The sequence below is a fragment of the Daldinia vernicosa genome (assembly GCF_022497035.1).
Source record: "Daldinia vernicosa strain CBS 139.73 unplaced genomic scaffold F5Y00scaffold_11, whole genome shotgun sequence".
Taxonomy (NCBI): domain Eukaryota; kingdom Fungi; phylum Ascomycota; class Sordariomycetes; order Xylariales; family Hypoxylaceae; genus Daldinia; species Daldinia vernicosa.
Genome location: NW_025953927.1, coordinates 227229 through 251437, shown reverse-complemented (window position 1 = coordinate 251437; position 24209 = coordinate 227229). Strand labels below are relative to the sequence as shown.

General features: G+C 47.4%; 8 protein-coding genes across 8 annotated transcripts; 4 read left to right on the top strand and 4 right to left on the bottom strand.

The window, feature by feature from the left end:
* Window positions 1-1127: 1127 nt before the first annotated feature.
* On the top strand, window positions 1128-2079 carry F5Y00DRAFT_267851 (uncharacterized protein; the record flags this gene model as incomplete). Its single annotated transcript, XM_048012142.1, has 2 exons — window positions 1128-1352; window positions 1442-2079. 2 exons carry the CDS (start codon window positions 1128-1130, stop codon window positions 1793-1795), a joined length of 579 nt encoding a protein of 192 aa, XP_047867092.1. The 3' UTR covers window positions 1796-2079.
* F5Y00DRAFT_230463 (glycoside hydrolase family 2 protein) lies at window positions 2056-6086 on the bottom strand. The gene is made up of 4 exons (XM_048006907.1): window positions 4799-6086; window positions 3794-4742; window positions 3648-3742; window positions 2056-3586 (listed from the first exon to the last, which is right to left on the bottom strand). Exons 1-4 carry the CDS (start codon window positions 5564-5566, stop codon window positions 2183-2185), a joined length of 3216 nt encoding a protein of 1071 aa, XP_047867091.1. The 5' UTR covers window positions 5567-6086; the 3' UTR covers window positions 2056-2182.
* Window positions 6087-6147: 61 nt separating this feature from the next.
* F5Y00DRAFT_230459 (activator of Hsp90 ATPase) lies at window positions 6148-7995 on the bottom strand. Its single transcript, XM_048006906.1, has 5 exons — window positions 7828-7995; window positions 7314-7589; window positions 7177-7259; window positions 6462-7117; window positions 6148-6394 (listed from the first exon to the last, which is right to left on the bottom strand). The coding sequence occupies exons 2-5, from the start codon at window positions 7534-7536 to the stop codon at window positions 6376-6378; spliced, it is 981 nt and encodes a 326-aa protein (XP_047867090.1). The 5' UTR covers window positions 7537-7589; window positions 7828-7995; the 3' UTR covers window positions 6148-6375.
* A 2511-nt stretch (window positions 7996-10506) lies between these two features.
* On the top strand, window positions 10507-14358 carry F5Y00DRAFT_16018 (uncharacterized protein). Its single transcript, XM_048004686.1, has 2 exons — window positions 10507-10876; window positions 10946-14358. The coding sequence occupies exons 1-2, from the start codon at window positions 10612-10614 to the stop codon at window positions 14236-14238; spliced, it is 3558 nt and encodes a 1185-aa protein (XP_047867089.1). The 5' UTR covers window positions 10507-10611; the 3' UTR covers window positions 14239-14358.
* Window positions 14359-18467: 4109 nt separating this feature from the next.
* Window positions 18468-18980, top strand: F5Y00DRAFT_259700 (uncharacterized protein; the record flags this gene model as incomplete). Its single annotated transcript, XM_048010917.1, has 3 exons — window positions 18468-18561; window positions 18630-18725; window positions 18799-18980. 3 exons carry the CDS (start codon window positions 18468-18470, stop codon window positions 18978-18980), a joined length of 372 nt encoding a protein of 123 aa, XP_047867088.1.
* A 69-nt stretch (window positions 18981-19049) lies between these two features.
* F5Y00DRAFT_230456 (uncharacterized protein) lies at window positions 19050-19968 on the bottom strand. The gene has a single exon (XM_048006905.1). The coding sequence runs from the start codon at window positions 19801-19803 to the stop codon at window positions 19474-19476; it is 330 nt and encodes a 109-aa protein (XP_047867087.1). The 5' UTR covers window positions 19804-19968; the 3' UTR covers window positions 19050-19473.
* Window positions 19969-20146: 178 nt separating this feature from the next.
* Window positions 20147-22268, top strand: F5Y00DRAFT_230455 (uncharacterized protein). The gene has a single exon (XM_048006904.1). It carries the CDS (start codon window positions 20290-20292, stop codon window positions 22054-22056), a length of 1767 nt encoding a protein of 588 aa, XP_047867086.1. The 5' UTR covers window positions 20147-20289; the 3' UTR covers window positions 22057-22268.
* F5Y00DRAFT_230453 (zf-DHHC-domain-containing protein) lies at window positions 22246-23975 on the bottom strand. Its single transcript, XM_048006903.1, has 2 exons — window positions 23578-23975; window positions 22246-23488 (listed from the first exon to the last, which is right to left on the bottom strand). Exons 1-2 carry the CDS (start codon window positions 23664-23666, stop codon window positions 22297-22299), a joined length of 1281 nt encoding a protein of 426 aa, XP_047867085.1. The 5' UTR covers window positions 23667-23975; the 3' UTR covers window positions 22246-22296.
* Between the last annotated feature and the right edge of the window lie 234 nt (window positions 23976-24209).

Sequence of the window (24209 nt, the reverse complement as noted above, 5' to 3'; positions counted from 1 at the left end):
ACGTAATGATACTATAATTCAAGAAATGTGATCACGGCGCGTCGTTACGTGTCAAGGTGTCTAAGAACAAGAAAACGTCTATGTAGAAGTTGGAAGTGATACGTAAAAATGCACCGTAGCTCCACTAACTTTATGGAGACGGGGGCAGTAGACAGGGGCTTTCAGTGGGGACCTTTCTAGCGGACAGGGGGAGTTACATAGCATCATCAGTTTACATACTGGCTTCCAGTTTATAGTAGGGCAGTGTTAGAGCGACCAACGCGTCATGGCGATGTATTATTCAATTCACATATGTACATCAACCTGCAACGTTAGATATGTATTAAACGATTTAAAATGAGAATAATACCTTCAAAACAACATAAATAAAATATACTCGACAAGCTATTCGGCCGACCGAACATCCGCGGTTAGAAACAAGCTCGCTGACTGAGGCCGAGGTCAGCTGGTCTTTGTTCTTATCGTCGTTACATTCGCCCCCCTTTACGGCTTTGACGGGCATCGACATACGTATATCAGCTAGGCCGATAGAGGCGGATATCCCGTTGACTGCCTAACCTATGTATGATCTAATCTCATATCAATAAGTTATAACTTATCTACAAGTAGTGAAGTACCTGTTTACTTTAAGCCGAGATGTTTTGGTGGGAATAGCCTCATCCTGCGTTTAGTATGACATAAACTTTCATGAGTATCGCAGGTCGTAATCTACTATGGTAAAGGGGAAGAAGGTTCAAACACCAAGGAACGAAAGTGTCACCCTTAAATAAAGAGAAAAAAAGAAGATGAAGGGTAAGAGCAGATGTGTCTGATGCAGTACGTATGTAGATGGGATGCTCTTCTCTCACAATGTCTAACCATTGTACGCCTTCTATCGTCTCAAATTTCTCGCTTCATTTTATTTTATTCCGTAGCCTCAACCCTCTCGCTCTAATTAAGGCCTCGTAATACTTAATTGGTGCCATTGGAGATAATTGGAAGGCATATGAAAGTCATTGCGATTCACCCACTCTCGTTTACCATCAATTCAAGCTGCCGTCTCTCACTATCAAACAAACCCCTTTTTGTGTCCTACATACAAAACGACTCAACCCAGCCTCAAGAATCGTTCTAGAGAAGACAGCAAGATGTATTTACCGTCTCTCTTCCTCGCTTACTCTACTCTCGCCTCGGCAACGACATACTTCCTCACCGTCTTCGCCCCGGATACCGAGGTCGACGGCGCACTACTGAATGCCGCCGCCCAGGGCTTCTACACCGGCATCTCAGGGCCCGAAACCTACTGTCCTAAGGGCATCTCGTGTCCTGAGGTGCAAGGATCTTTAGTCTATGACGGCCTAACTGGGATGGCTGTGAGTCTCTTCCTTCTTGATCGAATACTGCTATCTGCATAATTATTGCCGCTGCAGCTTCTCTTTACTCATATAGTGTACGTTTATAGGTCGAAGTCCCCGGCGGCCAGGCCATCTACGTCGCGCCCGAAGGCCAGATAGAATACACACAGGCGCACTCGGCATACGAGCCAGCAGGTTCGTTAACAGGAGGTTGGTTCAACAAGACAGTCTTGTCGGACTGCGATCCTGCTCGCGATGTGCTCGACTTTCTCCCCGTGGACGGATCTAGCACCGGAGGTATTAAACTATGTCCCCAAGTCGAAGAATATATGGCTGGTACAGGTGCCAGTTACCGCTTATATGCTGGGACAGCCGCCTTCAATCTATCCGGTTGCGTCGATGCCGTCGGTCTCACCTTGCACGGTGTTGCGGCGGATTACGGGTGTTGGCAGTACGCCTAACTCGAATGCAAGAGCCGTTACGATTCCAAAATTATGCTTGTTATTCTGGACAACGGTATGTTTGGGGAAAGGAAAAGCTAATGAATCAGCTTGGAACTGTATAGATTTATCCCCGAAGCTTCTGGATGCAGATACTATTCCGAGATTTTGCTGAAGTAGGCTATTGCATGTCCTCTTTATGGATTTATAGCTTGGGACGACTTGGTACGATACTGCAGTAGTATTAGGAGCCGATTTGGAAGGGGAATCATGGAAACACGGGGCGCTGTTTTAGCTTTTTAGTTAACTATATGTCGACAACTTGGTCGTTCCAGTTAGGTATACAGTAAGTAGATGAATGCATATCAGTCCGAGCCTATTATATTACAAGATGACGACCACTACCACTCAATCTAGTAGAACCTCGACATCAAACTCCCGATCTGTCCTAAGCTGGTACTCCGGCAGAGTCGCGGGTCCACAACTCCCTGTACCCAGACCGTGGTGATACCAGTCCAACCTGACAATATGATCATCCCTCTTCCTCTTGCGTAACTCGTACGGGTGCTTACACTCGTCTATATCGCGTGTACTATATGGCGTCACACTAAAACTCGCACCTTGATGTTCTCCAAACCGTGCTCTTAACAGACGATTCGGGTACTCGTCCTCGCCACCCCACCGTGTCCGCAACTCCACCCACCGGATATCCGTGCGGTTACCACTGTCCTGTGGGAACTCGTAATAATTGAACAGCGCGTCGGCTGCCCAACCCCATGTGTTGACCTGCTGCGCGCGCTTCTTGTCGATGTATGATTCACCTGGGCCCCGGCCAAACCATTCTACTACGCGGATGTCGCGTAGTCCGAAGGATAAGCCGAAACGCGCGAATGTGGTGGGGAGGAGGGAGCCGCTGGGTTTGGCTTGTACGCGGATGCTGCAGTGCTCTGATGTTAGTGTGTATGTTATCGTTGTGTCGACGGCCCAGGCTAGGACGGGGGGAGCTACGCGTCCTTTTACGACGACGACGCAGCCGGATTCTGTTTCGGTGGTGGTTATTTGCGAGAAGTGGTGGCGTGTCTGGTGAACTCTACGGTCTATCCATTCTTTGCCGTGGGGCCCGCCGCGGTCGTTGTCCGTTAACGCGCGGTAGAAGTCGAGGGTTAGAGGGACGGTGATGATGTTATGGTCGGGTCTTGAAGTGTGGGTTAGCGAGGATAATGTGCCGTTGCCGGTGTCAAAGCCGAATATGCTACCGGAGCGAATTGTTACGTAGAGCATCCCATCTTTGCGCTGGATGTGTGGACGGTCTGGTGCGGAGAGGGTTTTAAGGAGAGCGAGGGATGGCGGCGGGGTTAGGGGGAGTTCGCCTCGGGCTACGACTCGTCCGGGCGTTACCCATTTACTGCCGGTGCGTGCCATAAAATCTAACTCGAGCCATGTGTCTGTAGAAAGAGTCTTCGGTAAGCCGCCGAGGACCAACGTTGCTTTAGCATGCGGCTTAACGCCCGCTGGGATGAAGATTTCGTTTCCGATCATCTGTTGCCGATCGGAAACGAGGCTCCAATAGCACTTGAGATGGTCTAGAGTTAGAAAGTCATAACGGTTTACAATCGTCACTTCGTTGCCTCTTACGGCAACTACTTGGACCGGTTCGATGGCTTTGCTGTATTCATCGAGACCTGGTCCTGGGTTATGTAGCGAATCGCAGAGTCCGTCCATAACGAAATTGCCGTCGTGAGGCTCGTCGGGTTGGAAATCGCCTCCGTAACCAAAGAACTTCTCGCCGTCTTCGGTCTCGGTGAGAAGGCCCTGTATGATAGCTTATTAGTTCTAACGTAGTAAGAATTGCATCAAGTCAATATGGACTTACGTGGTTTGCCCACTCCCACACGAAACCTCCCATTAGTCGTGGGTATTTGTAGAATGCTTCGATATACTCATGTACGGCGCCTGGGCCATTGCCCACTATAACACACGTCAATAACAGGGAGAGGGGGTATTTTCGATATTACTTACTAGCATGGGCGAACTCGCACATAACGAAAGGCTTCTTCCAATCCTTTTCCTCTGCGTATTTAGTCATCTCATCAACGGATGTGTACATTCGACTAAAGATGTCCGCCGTCCGGGCTTCTTGGTCGCCTTCGTAGTGTATAAGACGTGTCTTATCGATCTTCTTGATGGCGTCGTACATTGCCTGGTGGTTACTGCCGTAGAAAGCTTCGTTTCCAAGAGACCACATGATAATACTTGGATGGTTCTTATCGCGAGTCACCAACTGTACCGCGCGATCTACGTAGGCATCTTTCCAGTCAGGATTATCGGACGTGAAACTCGCCGGATCACCACCAACTTCGCCAAAGCCGTGACATTCAAGATCAGCTTCATCCAATACCCAAAACCCCATCTCGTCCGTAAGATCGTACAGCCTAGGGTCATTTGGATAATGGGAAGTGCGGATAGCATTGATATTGAATGCTTTCATCAGCTGGAGATCGTATTTCAGATCTGCGTACGGGACCGTCCTTCCGGATTGCGCGTTATGCTCATGACGGTTTACGCCGCGGATCTTGATCGGCTTACCATTAACGCAGAAGACGCCATCAATAAGCTCGGTCCTGCGGAATCCGACTTTTTGAGAAATGTATGTAGAACCAACGGACAGTACTAATGTGTATAGGTAAGGTGTTTCCGCCGTCCATTTCTCGGGGTTCTTGATTAGATACTCGTGCTTGTACTGTTGCGCCTGTCTTGTGTGAGAATTGAGGGTTACCGTTTTGCCTTCGCGGTCGAGAAGCTTAAATGTGACAGTCTCGTTGGCTTTGTTCAGCTTAATTTCTATCGTGAGCAACCCATCCCTGTAATCGTCGTCGAGGAGCGTCTGAATATGGATATCTTCAAGACGAACAGAAGGAAAAGAATGCAACCAGACATCTCTGAAGATGCCGCTGAGCCACCATTGGTCCTTAGAGTAAAGTTAGAATTGATAGAGACTGTGTGTCCTATATATATTAAACATACCTGGTCCTCGATATAGCTTCCGTTGCATCGCTGGTAAACCTCGACGCAAAGAGTGTTTTCTAAATCGGGTTCAAGGAACGGGGATACATCAAATTCGCTCGGATTTCTTGAGCCCTGCGAGTAGCCAACTTCTTTTCCGTTCAACCAGACGGTAAACGCCGAATCGACACCCTCAAATCGTAACCGCCATTGATCCCCATCCTTAAGCCTATCCGGCACCTCGAAGCGCGTGACATACCGCCCGCATTCGTTATCGTCATATGGAACGTGCGGGGGATTTACTGGAAAGGGGAAGTTGACATTTGTGTACTGCGGACCCTTGCCAAATCCCTGAAGCTGCCACATGCCAGGTACCTTGATGAGCTTCCATTCCGTGTGGTCGAAGTCAGGCTTAGAGAAGTCTCGGGAACCCTTGAAGGGGCCGGGAGATAATTCGAATCCCCAAGTACCAGAGAGTAGAGCGGCCCTAGATCGGGTCACATCACCAGAAAGAGCATCCTCTTCAGTGTTGTAAATATGAAAATGACTTCGGGGCGGGAGAGTATTTCGATGAATGACTTTAAGATTATCCCAATCAGGGGTTTGTTTAGGTTGAACCTCAGTCTCATTTATTCTAGATTGGCTGAAAGCCGATGAGGCGACATGTGATGGTTCTTGACTAAGACTGAAACTGGAGCTTGTGACATGTAAATCCATATGGATGCTAGTATCCTGGCGGATTACCAAGTCGACCTCATCGGAAGAGGGCTTAGAAGTATTAGAAGGCATGGCGAAGGAATAATCGAATTTAGAAATTTCAATCAAAGCACTGCTAAACTAAACCTGAGGAAAGCTTTATCTCGTAGTCAATCCGACTGCAAGCCAGTAAATGAGATGCGATCGCCTCGTAAATCAGATCCCGCGAAACAGACGCCGTAAGTACCTAGGGTAGGGTAGGGTAGGGAATTCAGGGTTTGGATAAGTTCATAATGTTACTATTTTAGTAGTAAATAACGAATGTAGGTAGTATTCTGAAAGACAACTCCGCTGCGGCGTCAACTGCTTAACTGAGTTAATATAGACTTAGGTAGGTAGTTAGAGGAAACTGTTTTAGAAGTGTTGAAGGTTGGGGATACATAGCGGTATGTTCGCCTGAAATTAGAGTGACGTAGGCTTCTAGCTCGCTAATTGGCTCGGATTGTCCCGTGCTCATGTGGAGGTTGGGGATTTGAGGTTCGAGGTTCGAGGTTGGAGACCGAGCGTAGAATAAGACACCAATAATAGAGTCCATGCTCTACTAACCATAGAGAATCTTCTCATGCCACGGTTATTTATTGAAGCTTAAAATACTCAACAAGTTCATAAGATGATCAGGGCAATTTTTAATATTTATTATCATTTAATATCGTTGTTTCTCTATGCACTTTTTACAGGTATGCAAGGGTTTAATGGGAGACTGCACAGCCCCCAGGCCTCTACTTTACGACTCTACACATTTGTTGAAATGGCCAGACAATCGCCCGCGAGGGTAGACTGTATCATTTACCAATTACGCCATTGAACCAGAGAACGCCGTTGGCCAACCATGATGTTTTCGACTATAGGATCGTTCCAAAACTTGTCAATGTTAGCTTATTTTCAAGAGCCGAGAGGTAAGTAGTAGTTATCGAGGATGCAAACTTACCCGAAAGTCTTCTTGATGCTCTTCACGTAGTACTCTTCCCAGTTGCGCTTTGTCACCTCTTCTTGGCCTACTGGTACGCCACTCCAGGTAACCCTCATCACAGTCACGCCGTCTACATCGTTCTGGTCAAACTCAATCACCTGTTTAGAGTAATGGCCGGCCGGCCATTGGTTTAGACGCCACGTTTGGGTGATCTTGGTCGGTTCCTCAAGTTCTTCATATTCGCCGGAGACATTACCGTCGAACAGCTCGAACTTGCCACCTTTTTGGGCCCCATCAAATCTCTTTGGAGGTGCGCGGGTAAAGGCAGCTAGACGTTGCGGATCAGTGAACGTCTGGTACAACTCGGCAGCAGTAGTTCGGAATTCCTCTTGGTCGGTTACCGTTGTCGTGTTGACGACGCTACCACTGTTCTTCTGGGCGCTAGCACCAGTGTCAGCCTTTGGTGTAGCACTAGAAGGCACATGGTATTTGGGCGCGGTAAATCCACTCGAAGGATTTGTGCCAGCAGCGTGTTGGATATCCTTCCCATGTTCGGCAATCAAAGCTGGTGTAAGATTTGCGAATTCCTTCCGTAGCTGTGGTGTGATCTTAGATCGAACCAGATCCTTCACCGGTTGCTTTTCCTGCGACTCCGAGTAGATATCTATCTCGAACTTTTTTTTTTCAGCGTTAGTACTAGTAATGACTGCTACGTTAACTACGGGATACCTACAACAAAATCATCTTCATCAGTATCATGAGCAACTTCGGGTACCGTGATAGTACCCGAGACGCTCTCTTCTCCGGGGGCGGATCCTGGTCGAAGTTAGACGACTTCCCGCTCACCAATACTCGTAGTAGTTGCCTTACCAGAGTACTCTAAGACGAGCTTAACGTCATAGATGGTAATGACTTTGCCTTTTCGTTGGCTCACGTCAACATCCCCGTCCATGCTGACAACCTTATTAATCTTGGCGGTGACCTCTCCATCTTCGGCCGAGATCTTGGTTAGATTCTCTTCGAACCATTGCCTAGTCCATTCACCGGCATTCTTACTGACCCAATGCCAGTTGTTTGGGTTGTGGAGAACCATGGTGGATTTTGGAGAAGGATAATTCGCACGAAGTTTGGATTTGGTTAAAAAAGCTAGAGAGGCGAGGCTGTGTTAGCAATCGCCAATTCAATAGGAACAATCGGAAGTTGCAAGTAGTGAAGATTATCAGATATGAGTCTCAAGGACTACAGCTATTGGTCATCAAAGAAAGGGAGTACAAGTCGCTCTATGACTGGTGCCAGCTGGTGTATCATCAGAGATTTCACAAACGAGGAAGAATGTGAATGTGAAGAACGTAGAAATAGAAATATAGAAAAAAGTGAGGCTTACTGATGACAGATGGACGGGATATTGTTGACTACAGAATCAATCTGCAAGCATATCTGACGAATTGAATAGAAGAATATATCGGCATGGAGGGCACCCGGCCGACAACAAGAAGATTGTTGTAAGGTTCTAAGGTTAAAAGAAGATGCAGCGGAAAGCTCTAGAATTTCGACGAAGTTTAGGTCGAAGATGAAAAGATTCTGCCAATGAGAAGTGGATATCCCATGTTCGGCGAAATATCGGTCCGTATAATCCATATTTGTGAATATTTGTGAACTTGAAATGTTATGTATTATGTAATCCAAGGTCTACACTAGTGTATCGAGGCGAGCTCCACAGGAATTGTTTTCACTTGCTTACTTCACTTCAATCCTAGGTAGCAACTGCCTCCTAATCTCGGAATTCATTTACATATATACAAACTACTGTAGTAGTTGTCACCTACGTATGACACACTTACAAATCATTACCTATTGATGAGAACTACTATCAAGATTGGACGATCAGACGAGATTAAGCTTTGTAAAATCTCCTAAATTGCAGAATTGCAGAGCACCCGAGGTGCGTGTGAGGTGATACGGTACGAAATATGTTCTAGCTCGCAGATAACCACCAGTAATTATCACGTCTCAATCCCGGATGTTACATGCCACTGCGCTTCTACCAAGCAGTCAAGCTTCGTGAAACTAAAGACAATATATTAGAATTGCTAGGAGAGCCAGGTTCTAGCCCCTAATTCTTTCTACATATGCAACTCGGGTTACATCTGGACCCTCAATTAACAAGCGTCGACATGCTTATATTATTGTCATACATATTTTATCATCTTCAGTGTATAATTAGATACCTACCTCTATGTAAGACGTTGCCACTTATGTAATGGAACAAGTTCAAAGTTAGAGCCTTGCAGTGAGAACCAACCCCCTCAGGTCTCATCTTCGGGTCGGCTTCTATCCGCTTTTAAAATATCGAATCGAATCGGCCAAGGAAATTCATTCGTTTTTAAAATTTCCACGTGCAAAACATACCACGGCTATGACGGATCGTATACTATTTATATTAGCCGGTCAATGCTAACGAGCAGTCGGACTATCCGTACCTGGCAGGTCCTTTACCGTGGGCAGCGTGGGGATCAGGGTGCGGGGTGACTTTTCTCGAACTATTTTTCTGGAATCACCATGAGCATACGGAATACCTAAAACGTAGATACGAATATTTACTTCGCAGTCAAACTACAAAAGGGCTTCCGTGCAGTTAGACTCAGAGATTCTTAACATTATACTACAGTTCTTGGATTATATATGTGCTTATATCCTTGGTGTGTTGCTCTGCAGCGGGAGGCAGATTTCGCGGGCGATCGATGCATATATTAGACAACGACAATCTTCACTTTATATGTATGGACGGACTACTTTAAGTATGAGGATAATTGTTAGTCCTGCATTACGATTTTATACATATTAGCAGGAATATAATATATAGGTAGCTTCATAAACTTTCCCAATGGTGGTGCAGGTACGGATCCGTACACTTACAGACTTAGAGGTCCAACACAAAGGATGGTCCAATCACTTTCTATCCTATCCGTGCTAAAGTGGAGAGTTCTTTCAAAGCTGCAACTCTTAAGCGCCCGCAGACCAGAACCACGAGGAAGAAGAAAATCTTAACCAATAAGATGCGATCATGGTCTTCCGTTTCCAAATATAGATAGAGGTCGATCCACACATCCAACCAATAGTTTATTGTTGTTGGAATATACCAAGTTCGAAGTACCGGTCCCCCTGATCCCAAGTTAGTCGGCCCACCGGGACCACCCTTCAGCACTTCCTCGATGCTTTGCAGTCCTACCAAATTCCTCATTCGCTCGTTCAACTGCATCTTGATTAAAAGCATCCCCAACGGTATACATGGGGGGTCCATTGGGATGCAAATGTAAGGGAACCGGCTTAGATTAACCATGCTAAGGTCATTTTTATATGAGATAATAACGAGAACTGTGTAGAGGCTCGTACAGGGGGTGATCTTCTAACAAAATCCTACAATGGTCAAGATTCGGGACTTATGCAGTGCTATGAGCTAGGCTGTTACATCAGGTAGTATACGATGTATTGTCTGCAGTTTTAGCATCTCGATTTGCCAAGACGAGCCTTAAGACAAGACCTACTCAGACACTAAAGGGGGAAGGGGTAAAACATCGTACGGTTCCTATTCCTACTTGTTAATAGTTATATGTACCCAGGTAAGGTAAGAGGAATATGTGTAAGCGGATAAGGTCAAGGTCACGTCCGTTCTCTCGGAATTTACCTACGCCCATCAGCCATTAACCCGTTGATGAGCCTGTGCAGCCTATGCAGGCATCCAGGGATCTGCCAAGAAAACGCCCCGTCCCCCACGTCTTTAGACCAGGGGATCTAGGATCATCACCCTATCCAGTTCATCCATCGCTTTTTATCTTTTACACCCTCTTCTCCCACATCGCACAGCATCTTCTCAGCCGCGCCTTTACCATATCCGTCGGCCTTTATATATTCCTTCGCCCCCTATACAATATACAGAATATCGGGTCATGGGAGTAATTGGTGACAAGACAGTCTCCCATATCCTCGGCTGAAGGTCGAACAGGCGAAGGTAACGCAATAAGCGTCGACCGTCAGTCCATTTAGGATATAAACATAAAGGGCATTTAATTAACGTCCCGCCCGCGCCAGCACCCATCCCTGACTTCTCTGCTGTCGCCCTACCCGCGCGTCTCCATTGACACGGGCTACGGCCTCTATAAGTGAAGTTATGATGACCAGTCCGCGTGATGGTACAACCTCTCGACTTCGCCAGGCGCTCAATCCATTGCGGACGACAGCTCTCGGGGGTTACCATAATCAGCTAAACACACCGCACTCTGCCGTGTCAATTACTTCGTCGCATACTTTTGCTGGACTCCAAACGCCAGCCAGCTCAATACAGCCTTACAACCCTCAGGAATGGGCGCCCACATCTGCGGTGGGCCCTGAGCGAGCGCATCAGTACCCGCCGCCGTTGACACTAAATCCACAAGGTAAGCCACTACTTATCTGATGATATTTCGAGTTTTTCCGCGGTGAAAGCAAGCTGACGGGGTTGAAAGCGCCAGTCCCGGCGCCACCTCCGCCTTATTCCCCTCCCCGGAGTCAAAGGCCGAATAGTACGGTTCATGAAACGCCGCCAGCAAATATCTCTGCTGCGAGGATTCCCGCTTCGAGTGTTCATCGTCCTTCACCGGAGCCACCAAATAATCAAAACTTTCCTCCCCCGCCAGGCTCAAATGGACGCGGCGGCTCTCGTGAGAGGCGTTTTGGCCTACCATCATTAACAAGGCGGAGAGACCGAGGCACTCCCGAATCCATATCACCTCCCGATTCCCACCCTCCTACTTCATTATCCCGCCCCCAAACCCTAATGATTCAGGTTCCTAGTCCCCTCAATTCAGCAGAAAACAACGTCCCAACCATACCTCCTAACTCCCGCAGAGCAGCATCGGCGAGTGCGGTTGAGACGCCGACGTCGGCTCGATCTAGATCTGCGTCGCAATCGAGATGGGAGCCCGGTATGCCCCTACCTCCACCACCACCGGGCCCTCCTCCTACCCAATCCAGATCTCAAAGTCTCAATAGGACCAGTGAGCCTGTCGTTTCACCTCCTACAAGAAGACCACCTCCCAATGGAGTAACTGCGCTTGGTCCCGTCCCGCCAACTCCCGCCGACTGGGTAGGTGAAGAGCAGCAAGGACGTGGCAAATCACCCCATCCAACCGGATTGACTATTGATACAGCCGTTGCTGCTGCGTCCAGCCCGCCGGCCGTCCCCGATTCGGGCTCCGGATCCGGCTCTGCAAGCGCCGGTCTAAATCGGACGGGAGCCGTTCGAGGTGAAAAGTCTTTGCGCGAAAGACGGAACGAGAGTCGGACACGACAAAAAGCAGAAGATGGGATCCAACCTTTATCTGACATTATAGTTCCTAATGGGTCAGGTTTATCCCGCAGATTTTCAGTTCATAAGGGGACACCTCGAAGCGGTGGTAAAACAATCGCCGACGTGCCAAGATCTGGGGATGACGCCAACATAGATTCCAGAAATTCGACACCTCGTCCTTCTGCCGGACTACATCCAGAGACACCGACGCCGCCCTTTTCCCCACGTCCGCAAAAGGCTTATCCGGTCGCAGAGCCGGGTCATCCCATCGCCCCGAAGGCTCTCCCTACACCACCACCACAGAGTCGATCAGCTTCCAATTCCTCTCAGGCACGACCAGATCTACGTGGTCTGATGAATGGCATTTCATCGGCCGATATTACTTATCCCACGACTAAACAAGCCGTAGTTGGCCAGACAGCCGAGCAATTCTGCCGGAGCAGCATAGAGCGTTTCCAAGCTTTCGCCAACCATGAAGCACTTGCAGAGTCAGATGCTGAGCGGGTAAAGCTGTTTGCTGATTTCATAGTTAACGAGTCAAGGTTACGTCGCGAAAGATATGCATCAGCGATCGGGGCGATGGGTTCTGAGATCTTCGATCTCACGCGGGACTTATTCCGGCCTATGAAAGTGCGGCGCGACTCAACGAACTCACAATCTGGAGAATGGACACCGCAGATATCAGAACCAAGATCACAGCGGAACTCAATGACGTCCGTTTTCCGCGAACAAGTACAGTCCAACTCTGCGCCGCCTTCTGCCAATCTTCCAACTTCAAGCTCACCTGTTAATGGGCCTACAAATGGGAATTGGGCCTCACAGTATATGCCATCGTTATCGCCGATTCTTAGTATGAGCGTCAGCGAACATTTAGATGGGTCAAGCTCACGGGGCCGACCAGCAAGTCGTTGGTGGGAAACGGAGTCGGGTGGCGGAGAATCGAACCGAATAGAAAGAACAAAACGCGAATCTAAGTATATGGGTGTGCCAAAAGAGGCACGAGAAGCCCTACAATGGGAGGATGAACCAGGCACTACAGACAGCCATGCAGGATCGAGCAAGCATTACTCGGAGAACGAGTATCCCCCTGAAAAGGTTGGGTGGCATGAGTCGAAGGAGTTGAGCACACCTCAGCCATTACGAAATTCATTATTGTCCCTAGGTTCATCGGCACCGAACACCCCCAGTCCATCTCATCTAGATGTATCACGACTAGTAACGCTACCACCACCTTATCCACGACATCATCCCGCAGTAAATAATAACCACCCAGAACTAGCATCTACTCGCACGAGGGTGAGGTCTCTAAGCGATATGCAAGAGGTCCAGGCGACGAAAGAACGATTCATACTTGATAGCCAGAGGGCACGCGAGGAAGCTGTTCAGGGAGCCTCGTCAAGGTTAAAATCACTACGCGCAAATCTCCACCAGGAGATCAGTGCAGGCAACATGTCATACGCTGAAGCAGCCGCCATCGAGGCCGACACGCAAGCATCTGAGAATGCAAAGACCAAGGAGATGGACAAGCAGGAGTTCGATCGGTTCCAAAACGCAGTCGTCATGCCGCTCAACGAGCTACTCACAGGCCGCATCGCGCAGGCTACTTCGTTATTTGATGAGCTACGCTCGCGCCTTTTTGTCGAGACCCAAGCGCCCAACCCCAACATGCCGCAGGAGGAAGGCGACGAGCAACCGGAGCTCCTGGAGAAGCTAACCCTGCTCAAATGGATCTTCGAAGCCCGCGAGATGCTACACCGTGAAATATACGACTTGCTAAGCGATCGCAACAATCGGTACAAAGAGATGGTAATCACCCCGTACCGTCTCTCCGGCAACGAGGAGAAACTACGGACGGCAGAAGCATTCTTCGTAGACGATGCGTGTAAGCGGCAGCGTGCGTTCGCGGGCGAAGTTCTACAGCGAACATGCGAGTTCCGGGACGTGGTAGAGGAGAACGTAACGCGGGGTGTCGATATGCAGCTCAACGCGTTCTGGGACCTGGCACCGCCCCTTCGACGACTACTCGATAAGATCCCAGCCTCAGTCGACGGACACTTCCGCATCCAGATCCCGCCGGCTGAGTACGACGAGAACCCTAGCTACCACCACCACCCGCTACAGTACCTATTCAGCCTGCTGCTACACGCCGAGAAGAGCACGTATCAGTTCATCGAGTCGCAGACCAATCTCCTGTGTCTACTACACGAAGTCAAAGAGGCGGTGATGAGCGCGCGTGCGAGGGTAGGTGAGGCGGAGGGTCACGACCCACGTGTCATCGAGGAGGAGCGTGCGGCAGAACAGACGAGGCTCACGGACGATCTCAAGGAAAAAGTGCGCCTTGTGCAAGACCAATGGGAGAGCGCTCTCGGCGAGGCCATGAAAGGCGTCAAGGAGCGCGTGGGCGAGTGGCTCCTGTCGACAGGGGGATGGGACGAGAGTCTCGAGGACGGCGGAGTCGGCGGCGTATAACCCTCCTTTTTTTTCAAACCTTGCTGAAGCGCTAGACGAAGGTTCCAAAAAAAACGAGAAAAAAGTTTTAGGTGGGAGCGTTGGTGTAATGAATTCAATCATGTGTGCGCAGTCGAAGATTAGTGCTTGCTTGCTTGCTTGCCTGCTTGTGTGATACCCCTTTTAGCTAATGGCGTATATGATGATTATATGACACGGCCGTTTTTGTTTACTCTTTGCTGTTCTGGAGCGGATGGGATCTACAGAGGGTGTCTGTCTTTGTGAGCCGGCGGATCTATGTATTTAGGTAGATATAAATAGTAAATATCATCGTGGCCTTGAGCTGTATCATCTACGTGTATTCATGCTTTTCGAAGAGTAATTATTCGTGAATTGAATTGACTGGGTTGATCTAGTGTTATATCTTTAACTGGAAAAATGGTGTCTACTTCAGAATATCGTGGTAAGTACCTACTGAGGTATATTGCTAACCTATCAAAATCTATTATAATCATCGCAAATATTAAGACGGGGGGGTCGAAACATAGGTCGATTAGGGGTAATCTTAATCGAAGAAATTTTACTCAGCTTGGATCTAAAATCGTGTCCCAGTTAACATCATCAGCCTTTTCCCCATATGACCAGAACTAGGCATCACATTGGAAGTTAACAAGCTTGGGAAGCTATATTATTCACCCCTGGCTGATTCATGAGAGGTGTTATGGCGATAATGCGGAATACGCCGGGAGAAACGCAAACAAAAATAGGTAGATTACTACCTACATAGATTAACGTAGCCTCGTAAGATACCTATTTAGAAATCACACTGTTGCTGCCCAACTTTGAATCTAGGCTGCCGATATCTCCGAGTGACCAAATATAGGAGAGATCGAGTCGTCCGTCTGCTGCAACGGGAAATGTCGGGACTTCAATGTCTACTCTTTTCTCTATGAAAATATCACTATTTTCTTTACATCCGTTGGTAACATCGTTGCTTGCGGAAAGGATACAACTTCTATTACAAGAAAGGGAAGGCAATGGGTCTTAAATCTTGCGTACCTATAGTTGAATCTCCTAACAAATTACCTCACTGTTTATGATTTGAAACTCATAGGCGATTGGGTTTGTATGAAGTATAAATACATAGGTTTCTAGAGTACTATGGTCCATGGAGTTAAATAGTTTTTAAGCTGACTTTGCCCGCGTCGTGCTACGAACCCCCTATTTTACCGTACTCAGGAAAAGAAAAAGCACGATACTACCGACAACACTAGGGACATCTCTGTAGACCAAATCCTATCTTGTTAAACCGTTTCATGGGCTGGCCTTCTTGGCCACTATCCATCGAACATGATTGGTTGATGCCTGCTACGTTTGAGTCTTAGACTCAATGTCCAGGAGTAACAAAAACTTACCAAAAAGAAATGGTAACTCAGCTATTCAGCTTGAGATGGTTCTGGCACGAAGAAGGCACTGTCAGGTTCAACAAGAAATTTATTGAGGCGGTATATTCTCAAACTCATTTCGTCAACGGTGTGAGTCGTAGGTGGGTTTCTCGAGTAGTGGTGATTTTGTTTGTGTGGGGTTATACTGAATAGACCAGGGGAATATTAGTTACATTCCTTCTCAGGAACTATACTCTATCAATAAAAACAATCCGAGTTCTTTTTGACACGGTACTGTAGTTATGAGTTCTAATAAAGCAATTTACAATGGGTATGTCGTCTTCTACCCACAGGGTAAAGTGCTATATCATTTTCCGAAGAATTGAGACTAGCGGTGATGGTTGAGCCAGAAGAAAAAGGTAAATCGTAAATTATCTTTTGGAAATTTCGAGTGATATATATACTACTCCCAGGGGAAGTAGATGGGGGTTGAAAGGCGCCATTAAGTTGCAGAATCTGTGTCCTACCCCCGTATGGTCATGATCTCATCAGTCCAGTTAAATTCCGCCAGCGAAAGCATTAAATCAAATGCAATATTATCCCATACAATAAGCACGGTGAAAATATGTGCATATAATAAAGGACATAGTAAACGAAGACGACAAGGGGGGATAGGGGGGTAAAGTTCTTACCTTGCAGAAAGTGTTGACAAAGGGGAATTGGGCAGTGATGCGAAGTCGAGCAGGCTTGTCGGATACCTCCCCTCCCTCACGATCGATACCATAGTGGTGTAATCGGGCGGAATGTATGCTAGTCGTCTTCAATGTGCATATGCCCATACAGCAACTCTGTTAGAATCATCTTAAATGATAAGCAATCTGGTCGTATGCTTGGCAATATTCCTTGTGAAATATTTACAGAAGAAAGGACCAAGAAAAAGGGATTCGGAATGAAGCCAAAAGTACACAATAATGTGACGATGGGTGCAACGTATAACATTGAGATGATAATTAGAAGCTATAATTGGTACCTAATGTTCGAATTGGAGAGCAAAAACTTGCCTGCAGCTGTGTAACGAGACAAGGCTTCCATTTTCACACCAGAACTCATTGATATCTCGGGAATGTCCCTTGGTCCCTTGCCCGAATCCAATTTCGCCATCGGAACAGGATTCGAGAAGAAGCTTCTCTAGTTTCTCGGAATATCATGATATGACCTCAACCATTAGCAGCAGGACTTTACTCTGCACTGATCACCCAGGGCGTTCCATTGCATGCACTGGATGAATGGTATCCTGGTTGGAGAGGCCAATGCCATTATGCTATTTTCGATTGGATCGTCGGAGCATAGCAGTAGGCTGTTGATACCGAAGCATGGCGGCGCCCATTAGATGTAATAAGGCCACCGAACGCCCGGAGCTTTTGCTCAGCATGGTTCTAAACGCTCCGATACTTTGTATAATGTCCGTAATTGGAGAATACTACCTATCTAAAGTATGATTAGTTAAGTGAGTGTTGGATTTGGGATTAATAGGGAAGGGGAAGGGGAAGTGTCCATTCCTTCTGAATTGTTGTAGTACGCCCGGGTAGTGAGTACACGCAGTCAATGTCTTGCTATTGGATATGCACTTCATTTCGACGATGCATGTCAGAGTTCAGTAGTGAGAAGCTGCATTACAATAGCCAGTAGCAATATAACGGCAGTCTGACGTGTCCATGATATATGACTGATTAGGTAGGTACTTATGTTCGACTTGATAACCTGACACGCAATCGACTTTTTGAGTACCTATTGTAGACGCATTGCACTGAATCGTGATAGACGAGAGGTAGGTCCAATCGATAATTCCAGCCAAATCTGCCCTGGAGTCGCACGAAGAAAACTATTCTGAAAGTATTTCTACCATCTTGGCTGTGGTAGGTTGTATTATGTTGATCTCTAGCTTAATTCGGTTATTAGTAGAAGACCGTGCATTGGTAGAAGCTGATGGGCTCGCAGGTGTCGGGGACTCTAGAATGGCCATGGATGAATATTGAAAGGGGAAAATTAGTGGGATAATTCAGGAGACGAACAGGCCTTATTAGCAAAGAGAGACCTGTGAGAATGTAGGTAGAATCTGAGGAAAATACGAGAAACGATGAAATGGCATAAGTGATATTCGATACTCTTATAGAACGTTGTTTAAAGCCGTGTAAAACATGGAGCAGAGGAAAATGACATACATGGCTAGAAAGACAGCTGGCTATCATTAGATTGTATAAAAAGGAATTGTAGCATCGCATGAGGGGTATACATGAGAGGGTTGAATATGTTATCACTATTGGTCTTCTACTTCTTCAATTCAACGCCGTGTCCATAGGCTGTCCTTTAATTTCTTACTGTCGTTTGTGATACTGTGTCTAAACTGTATCCCGCTCGAAATACTAAGTTGGCCGAACCTGAAGAATAACAAATCTTCGATATTACGAAGCGAGATACCTAACCAAGCTATTAATTGAAATAAGGGGATTCTTTAATATTATAGTGTTCCTTTCTGAGTTTAGATTCCCACATAACTGTAGCTAAAATACTCGTTGCTTCTGTCTCTCACTTCCTACTCCTATTTCAAACAGCACAGTAAAGATTATGTACATATCTACCTCAAACGACTTTAGCTCATTAGTACAAAATGTCGTGTCGCCGGCTGTTTGGCCTCACCGCAATATTTTAAGTACTTAACTCTTTCCCTCCTTCCTACTTTTCGTTCCTATTCTCGGATGGATCATCATGTGGAAGATCTCCTTCGTCGTCGTGGTTCCAAGTGTTGCTTACTCCGTTACTAAAATAAAGCACTTCGCCTATTCTGTCTTTAAGAGATTTATCAAGATGGATCCTACTGAATTGTCCCAGGTGACTCAACAGGTATTGGAGTTCCTTGGTTCGATTGGGAAGTCATTTGCGGCGTATATCGCACTACCACGTAAGTCTTCTGAGGCTAAGTCAAGTGTAGACTACTGCAATGGTGATATACTGACGAATCTATGTTAGATGTCTACTGGGCAATCATCGCTTGGGCGATTGTGTTTACGGCCGTTGTTACGCTTGGGCTGAGCTTAGGTTTCGGTTCAGAAGGTGTTATTGCGGGTGAGATACAGCCACTTTCGTTGTTCTTTTAGCCTTGAAATCCACAGCGCAAGCATTACTAATATGCATTAAGGCTCGCTCGCCGCTGCCTTCCAGTCGGCTATGTACGGCGGATTCACGCCGGCCGGGGGGATCTTCGCATCGCTGACGAGTCTTGCGATGCTGGGTCTCCTCGCACCCGCAACTACAGCAATTGCGGCAATTATTGCCCTGATTCCAGCGGTGATAATCTTCAATTCAGTTCTAGACTCATAAAGATACCGGTTTATTTTTATGTATTTACTTCCATGGCAATTAGGTGGGGGATAGTTGATTGGAAGATATGGCAGTGTAATTTGGGTACTAAGAAATGTTATAAAAATCATGAATATGTACATCGATGTTCGTGAGATACATACGCGAGCTGAGTCTCAGCCCCTTAATTACCACCCTAGGACTACATGAGAAGCAAAAGGATCTCTTGTGAAGTAAGGCAAGGAGTCAAATTGTTGCCTCATTATTCGGGATTGGTAACTGCGTCGGATTGAAGAAGCGTGGACCGCTCGGTCTCATTCTTCGTGCAATCCCTTGCGATACAACCCGTTCGTGTACGCGATTCACACGTTTGGGTCTATTCCACATCAATACAAGATCAAAGAGTCGGGTGTATTCCTGACATCTTTGGGGCAGAGGTTCTAATCGATATTCATGGTGTTGTATAAGCGAATCGGCATTATTCCGTAAACTTCCCCTCCTATGATTTTGTACTTCAACTGTCCTTGCCTGGCTTCTCGTACTCTACTGGCAAGTCCATGCCGACCCGACGGGCGGTCAGCCTGACGCGCTCTTCCTCATCCATACCCATACCCGGATTATATCGCTCCAGCAGAGTCGTATATTGTCTTTGTGCCTTAAGATACTGTAGTAACTGGTCGGCTTGGGCGATGGCGTGCTCTTGAGGTGGATCGTTTGAGAAGCTTTGTCTTAATTGTTGATGTAAAGGCGAACGGACTTGCGAAGAGGAAGACGGGAGTGGTTTGGGAGGGAGTTCTCGAAGGAGTGATCGGTAGAGGGAACGCAACTGTGACGGCTTCGACATGGCGATTGGGAGGATGCTGATAGTGTAAGAGAGTAGGCGACGCTTATTTTAAATAGACACGGGTTGACAGAGATATATAGGTAGGTAGGTAGGTACCTAGGTAAATATCTTAGATAATTACGTGTATATTTGAATGATGCTGATGCGGGATGTGGATGTTATCGGGGACCTTTTTTATTGCATCGTTTGCTGCGATAAGATCGATAAGATAATGCAGGTACACTACGTATACATAGCGGGGTCCATAATGTAGCAGTGGTCTGCTTTATGTACCGAAGTACCGCCCCAAATTATCTTCAATTTGAAATTTCTTATCGCCGCTAAATACGATCTTTTACTTTTATTTTTTTTAATGTGTATTGCGATTCATTGCGATCCCTCACGTCGGGGTCTAGAGACGCATACCACCCATGTTATATTCCGTCATGTAGCTTACCTATAGTGCGCTTATACACACGACAATCCTACATCCAGCAAATCTGCAAAATGTCCTTGTCGAACCAACTTAATGCCTGTCTGGCGATGCCGCCCTCTCTGCGACTCGCTGTGATCGGGGGTCCCCCGCGAATACGACCAAGTCGGATCAACCTTGCTTTGAAGGTTTATAGATCTACCGCCGCTTGGAATTACGATGAAGCCGCTGCTTTCCATATCCCCGAGTCTCGACAAGGTCGCGTCGACAATGTCTCGCTCGAGACGCTTTGCAAAACATCCCATATGCGATCAACTCCCGATGAGCCTCTCCTCTCCGGACTAAGTACCCTCTTTACTAGGAATCCGGCAACGTTCCAATATGGAGAGACAGATTTCTACAAGCTCAAGAAAAATACCCTCATCCCCGAAGTCTGTGTCCTCGGCCGATCGAACGTTGGCAAATCGTCTTTCGTCAATGCTCTTGCTGGCCGAAGTCAACGAAGCCAAAACTCGCTGGCACGTATTAGCAAGCACGCTGGAAAAACTAGAGAGATGAACACATATGGATTTGGACCAGCGCCGCTGCCGAAAGATATTGCCGCGTGGGCTGCCGAAATTAAAGGAAAAGAGGATATCCCAACTCACACCTTTTACCTTGTGGATATGCCCGGATACGGACACGCATCCTTGGAAGACTGGGGACGTAATATCACACTATACCTAACTAAGAGGATAGGCGTAAAAGGAGCCATCATCTTGATCGATGCCGAAGTTGGGCCCAAGGAGCTGGATTTGCAGTGTTTGCAATTATTGAGCTCTGCCAATATGAGAACCTCCATCGTTCTCACTAAAGCTGATAAGGTTAAAGGTGGCCTACCCGCCTTGGGTGATTTATGTGCCAAGTTACGGGACAACATTCTCGAGATTGAAAATTCACAAGAGAATTATAATTGGAATTTGGATAGAGACGTTTTTGTCACTGCCCTTGGCGCGAGAGACGCTGCTGTCATACATTCGACAGCATCGCATGCGAGATTTGCTGTAGCTCGTTTAGCAGGCTTGATAGAAACCAACCGACCGAACTCAGAAGAGAACAAGAAGTGGTCTGGCAAGGTTATCTCGTTTGAAGACTTGCAGTATGCGCCAAAGGATTCCTTACCCAAGAAAGTAGACACCTCTGAATCTGCTAAATTAGAATGGGCTGCGGGCAGGGGGCACGAGGCTCGTTATGGAATCATCCCAGGTGTTTTTAGCTCCTTACATTCAAGGATTATCACCCAACCCCAGGCTCGAAACTTCCACAGTAACAGCCATAGGATGAAAAACCCAGGCCCGCAGGATTCACAGGAGATGGTTGACATCCTAGACGACTTCATAAGAAAACTTAAGGCCAATAACACAACTAGTAGCTTTGTTCGAAACGTGCGGCGGAGGAAGGATAAGCGTCTACCCCCTGAGCCCGAAAAACGCAACATCCTCGGCAGACAGGAGGAAAAACTGCAGAAGGCCCTGAGCAAGCGCTTCACCGAGGATGTGGCTAGGTCACAAAAGATACGCGAGCAGAGGTTGACGGGGGAAGAAGAATGGCCCACCGACTTTCCTTCGTCGCGGGGCAAGAGTGGGAAACAGAAAAATGAGGTTATGACTCCAGACGCGTTTAAGGCTCTAGTGACGCAATCGGCGTGGGAAGACACCCCGTCACCATCTTCAGGAAAAACCAATAAGAAGAAAAAAGGCCAGAATAAATCTGGTAAGAAACAAACGAAGCAAAAAGAAAAAGAGGTAGTGATGGATGAGTTTGATGCCAAATTTGCCAAAGCATTTACGGGAAAATTCTAGGTGGGGATGATGTTGGTGTTCTAGTATAAAGGGCCAACGCCTGGGCTGGCTTCGGACTCGGGTATAGCGACATATCATATGGGCAACCTACCTTGAATAGATACCTGTCGTGAGTCTAACACGATGGCTGTACATGATGTACTCTACTATGGTCACACGCATATAGGTAGCATAAGGACATATTGAACACAACTCTTGATTCTATTCAACCATATTTTACTTCGTATTAATATTGTTCAACTACGTAGCGGCTGCTACGAAATTTGATGCTCGCGGGGCTTTGGGCGGGTTTTTGGCCCGCCTCTTGCCCCTCTCCAGATCTGCCGCTGAGGCATCTGCCCGTCGAAAAGAGTAGTTGGGCACGAAGACGTCGACTAGGTTGTCCCAAAAACCGAGGTCGTACAAGTTCTCAACATCGCGCAAGCGCCAGACGCGCTCCCACTCACCGACACCTGGAGGTATGTTCGGATCTGGCGGCGTGCCGTCCTCTGTGCGCACGATTACCTGGACTGCGTCGACGGGCCATCGCGTCCAGGCTGCCTCGTGACGCAGATTTTTAACCCGATCAAGTGGCAGGGAGCGCTTGAACGCACAGCCATCATCCATCTCCATTTGCCAGTCCTGCCATTTCATGCTCTCATTAGTAGTCGTGCCGCAGTAAATCAGGTAGACGTGGTATCCAAGCAGGCCCCAGACCAGAGGTGTCGTCATCAGCGTGAGTAACGTGATGGACCCTACACCCACGTCGTCCTGGATACCCAGGGTGAGAACCATCAAATACTCGTGCCAGGACCAACTCGCTGGTTTGGGGAACAGCACAAACGACTTGTTGCGCGTACGCGCTGCGTCGGCGACTGCACCGAGGCCGAGAACTCCACCATACAAAGTCAGGACGGCGGTTGATAGAAGTAAGAGGATAAAATAATGCTGATTGCCGTAGCCGACGCAGTTGTTGATGAAGACGCAGTGGTGGTCCATCTTGTGAACGCAGCGCTTGCAGACGGAGCAGTGCTTAGAGCGCGCGGGCTTCAGTAACCCACATGTTCGGCACGTTTGACCTGGTCGGAAAAGCGCAAAGTCGTACGGGTAATGCGACATATAACGGGAGTGATTAGCGGGAGTAACAACACCCGGGTCGCCAGTGGCGGAAAGGTATAAGAATAGATACGGTAAGATGATGGATATGCTTCCTAGGGTTTTATGAAGGCGGCTCAAGCGCGGCCATACCCCTGGTAGGAACATGAACTCGCCTACGGACAGTAGCAACAGAAAGAAAACGAGTACTGTTGGGTGCCGGTCGTACATGATATAAGTACCAAATCTACCTAGCGCCGTGGTGAGGCGGCCTGAGGTGAGGCGCTGATCAAGGCTTAGAATAGTATTTGGTATATACACCCATATCGCGCGGTGCAGCCAGGCTATTGGAGTATGTCTATACGGTCGTAATTAGTAATGAAATAGGTACTATACCATACTATTAAACGACATGTCGAATAGTTGGCCCGTGGGTTACGCTCATACCTTAGAGCCGGTAGCCTGCCGAAAAAAGCGACAAAGACCATAAAAGAGATGGCGAGAACGGCCAGGGAGATCCTGGTAAGGGGGCCCATTGTCACGGACCGGAAGAGAGGATGATAATAGGTGATATATGCGTTAATCGAACATTAGAAAGGGATATTTCGAACTGGTTCATGGCCAAGTCATCAGACGCAGGAACAGGAGTCGGTACAGACTCATTTCATAAAGCTGATACGTAAAATGCTGATGATGAAAGGTCACAAGAATTATTTGCGGACTAGGTGGCCCTGTTTTGATTATGACGAAAGGACTATTCCGTATAATAGGATGAAATGTGTTTATATTTGTTCAATTTCGGTCAGCGACGTACGCGCTCGTCAGCTGGTATGGGTACGGGTACGTGTATGACTTCTATTAAAAGAGATGCCTATCGCGGCTGTCGGCTCGTGCTGCAGGTACAATACATGGGGTTAGGTACCTAGATTAAACCTGAATTTTTATTGGTTAGCAAGTTGGGGCGGTGCTCAAGTCATTCAGCCGCTTCTGTCAGGATAAAACTGAGGCTACTGAGGCTATTATCCGTTAAGTCGATAAAGAACCCCCGAAATAAGCATAAACCTTAAATCCCACATGAC

What these genes read in the sequence shown, in the direction of transcription:
- F5Y00DRAFT_230453 (XM_048006903.1), bottom strand. Translation starts at nt 23,666, where the DNA reads ATGGGCCCCCTTACCAGGATCTCCCTGGCCGTTCTCGCCATCTCTTTT. An exon ending in GGCAGGCTACCGGCTCTAAG is followed by an intron (nt 23,489 to 23,577) that starts GTATGAGCGTAA and finishes ACGACCGTATAG; the next exon opens with ACATACTCCAATAGCCTGGC.
- F5Y00DRAFT_230463 (XM_048006907.1), bottom strand. Translation starts at nt 5,566, where the DNA reads ATGCCTTCTAATACTTCTAAGCCCTCTTCCGATGAGGTCGACTTGGTA. An exon ending in GAAGCTATATCGAGGACCAG is followed by an intron (nt 4,743 to 4,798) that starts GTATGTTTAATA and finishes CTTTACTCTAAG; the next exon opens with GACCAATGGTGGCTCAGCGG. An exon ending in GTGCGAGTTCGCCCATGCTA is followed by an intron (nt 3,743 to 3,793) that starts GTAAGTAATATC and finishes CGTGTGTTATAG; the next exon opens with TGGGCAATGGCCCAGGCGCC.
- F5Y00DRAFT_230455 (XM_048006904.1), top strand. Translation starts at nt 20,290, where the DNA reads ATGTCCTTGTCGAACCAACTTAATGCCTGTCTGGCGATGCCGCCCTCT.
- F5Y00DRAFT_16018 (XM_048004686.1), top strand. Translation starts at nt 10,612, where the DNA reads ATGATGACCAGTCCGCGTGATGGTACAACCTCTCGACTTCGCCAGGCG. An exon ending in GTTGACACTAAATCCACAAG is followed by an intron (nt 10,877 to 10,945) that starts GTAAGCCACTAC and finishes CGGGGTTGAAAG; the next exon opens with CGCCAGTCCCGGCGCCACCT.
- F5Y00DRAFT_230459 (XM_048006906.1), bottom strand. Translation starts at nt 7,536, where the DNA reads ATGGTTCTCCACAACCCAAACAACTGGCATTGGGTCAGTAAGAATGCC. An exon ending in GCTCGTCTTAGAGTACTCTG is followed by an intron (nt 7,260 to 7,313) that starts GTAAGGCAACTA and finishes AACTTCGACCAG; the next exon opens with GATCCGCCCCCGGAGAAGAG. An exon ending in CTGATGAAGATGATTTTGTT is followed by an intron (nt 7,118 to 7,176) that starts GTAGGTATCCCG and finishes GAAAAAAAAAAG; the next exon opens with TTCGAGATAGATATCTACTC.
- F5Y00DRAFT_230456 (XM_048006905.1), bottom strand. Translation starts at nt 19,803, where the DNA reads ATGTCGAAGCCGTCACAGTTGCGTTCCCTCTACCGATCACTCCTTCGA.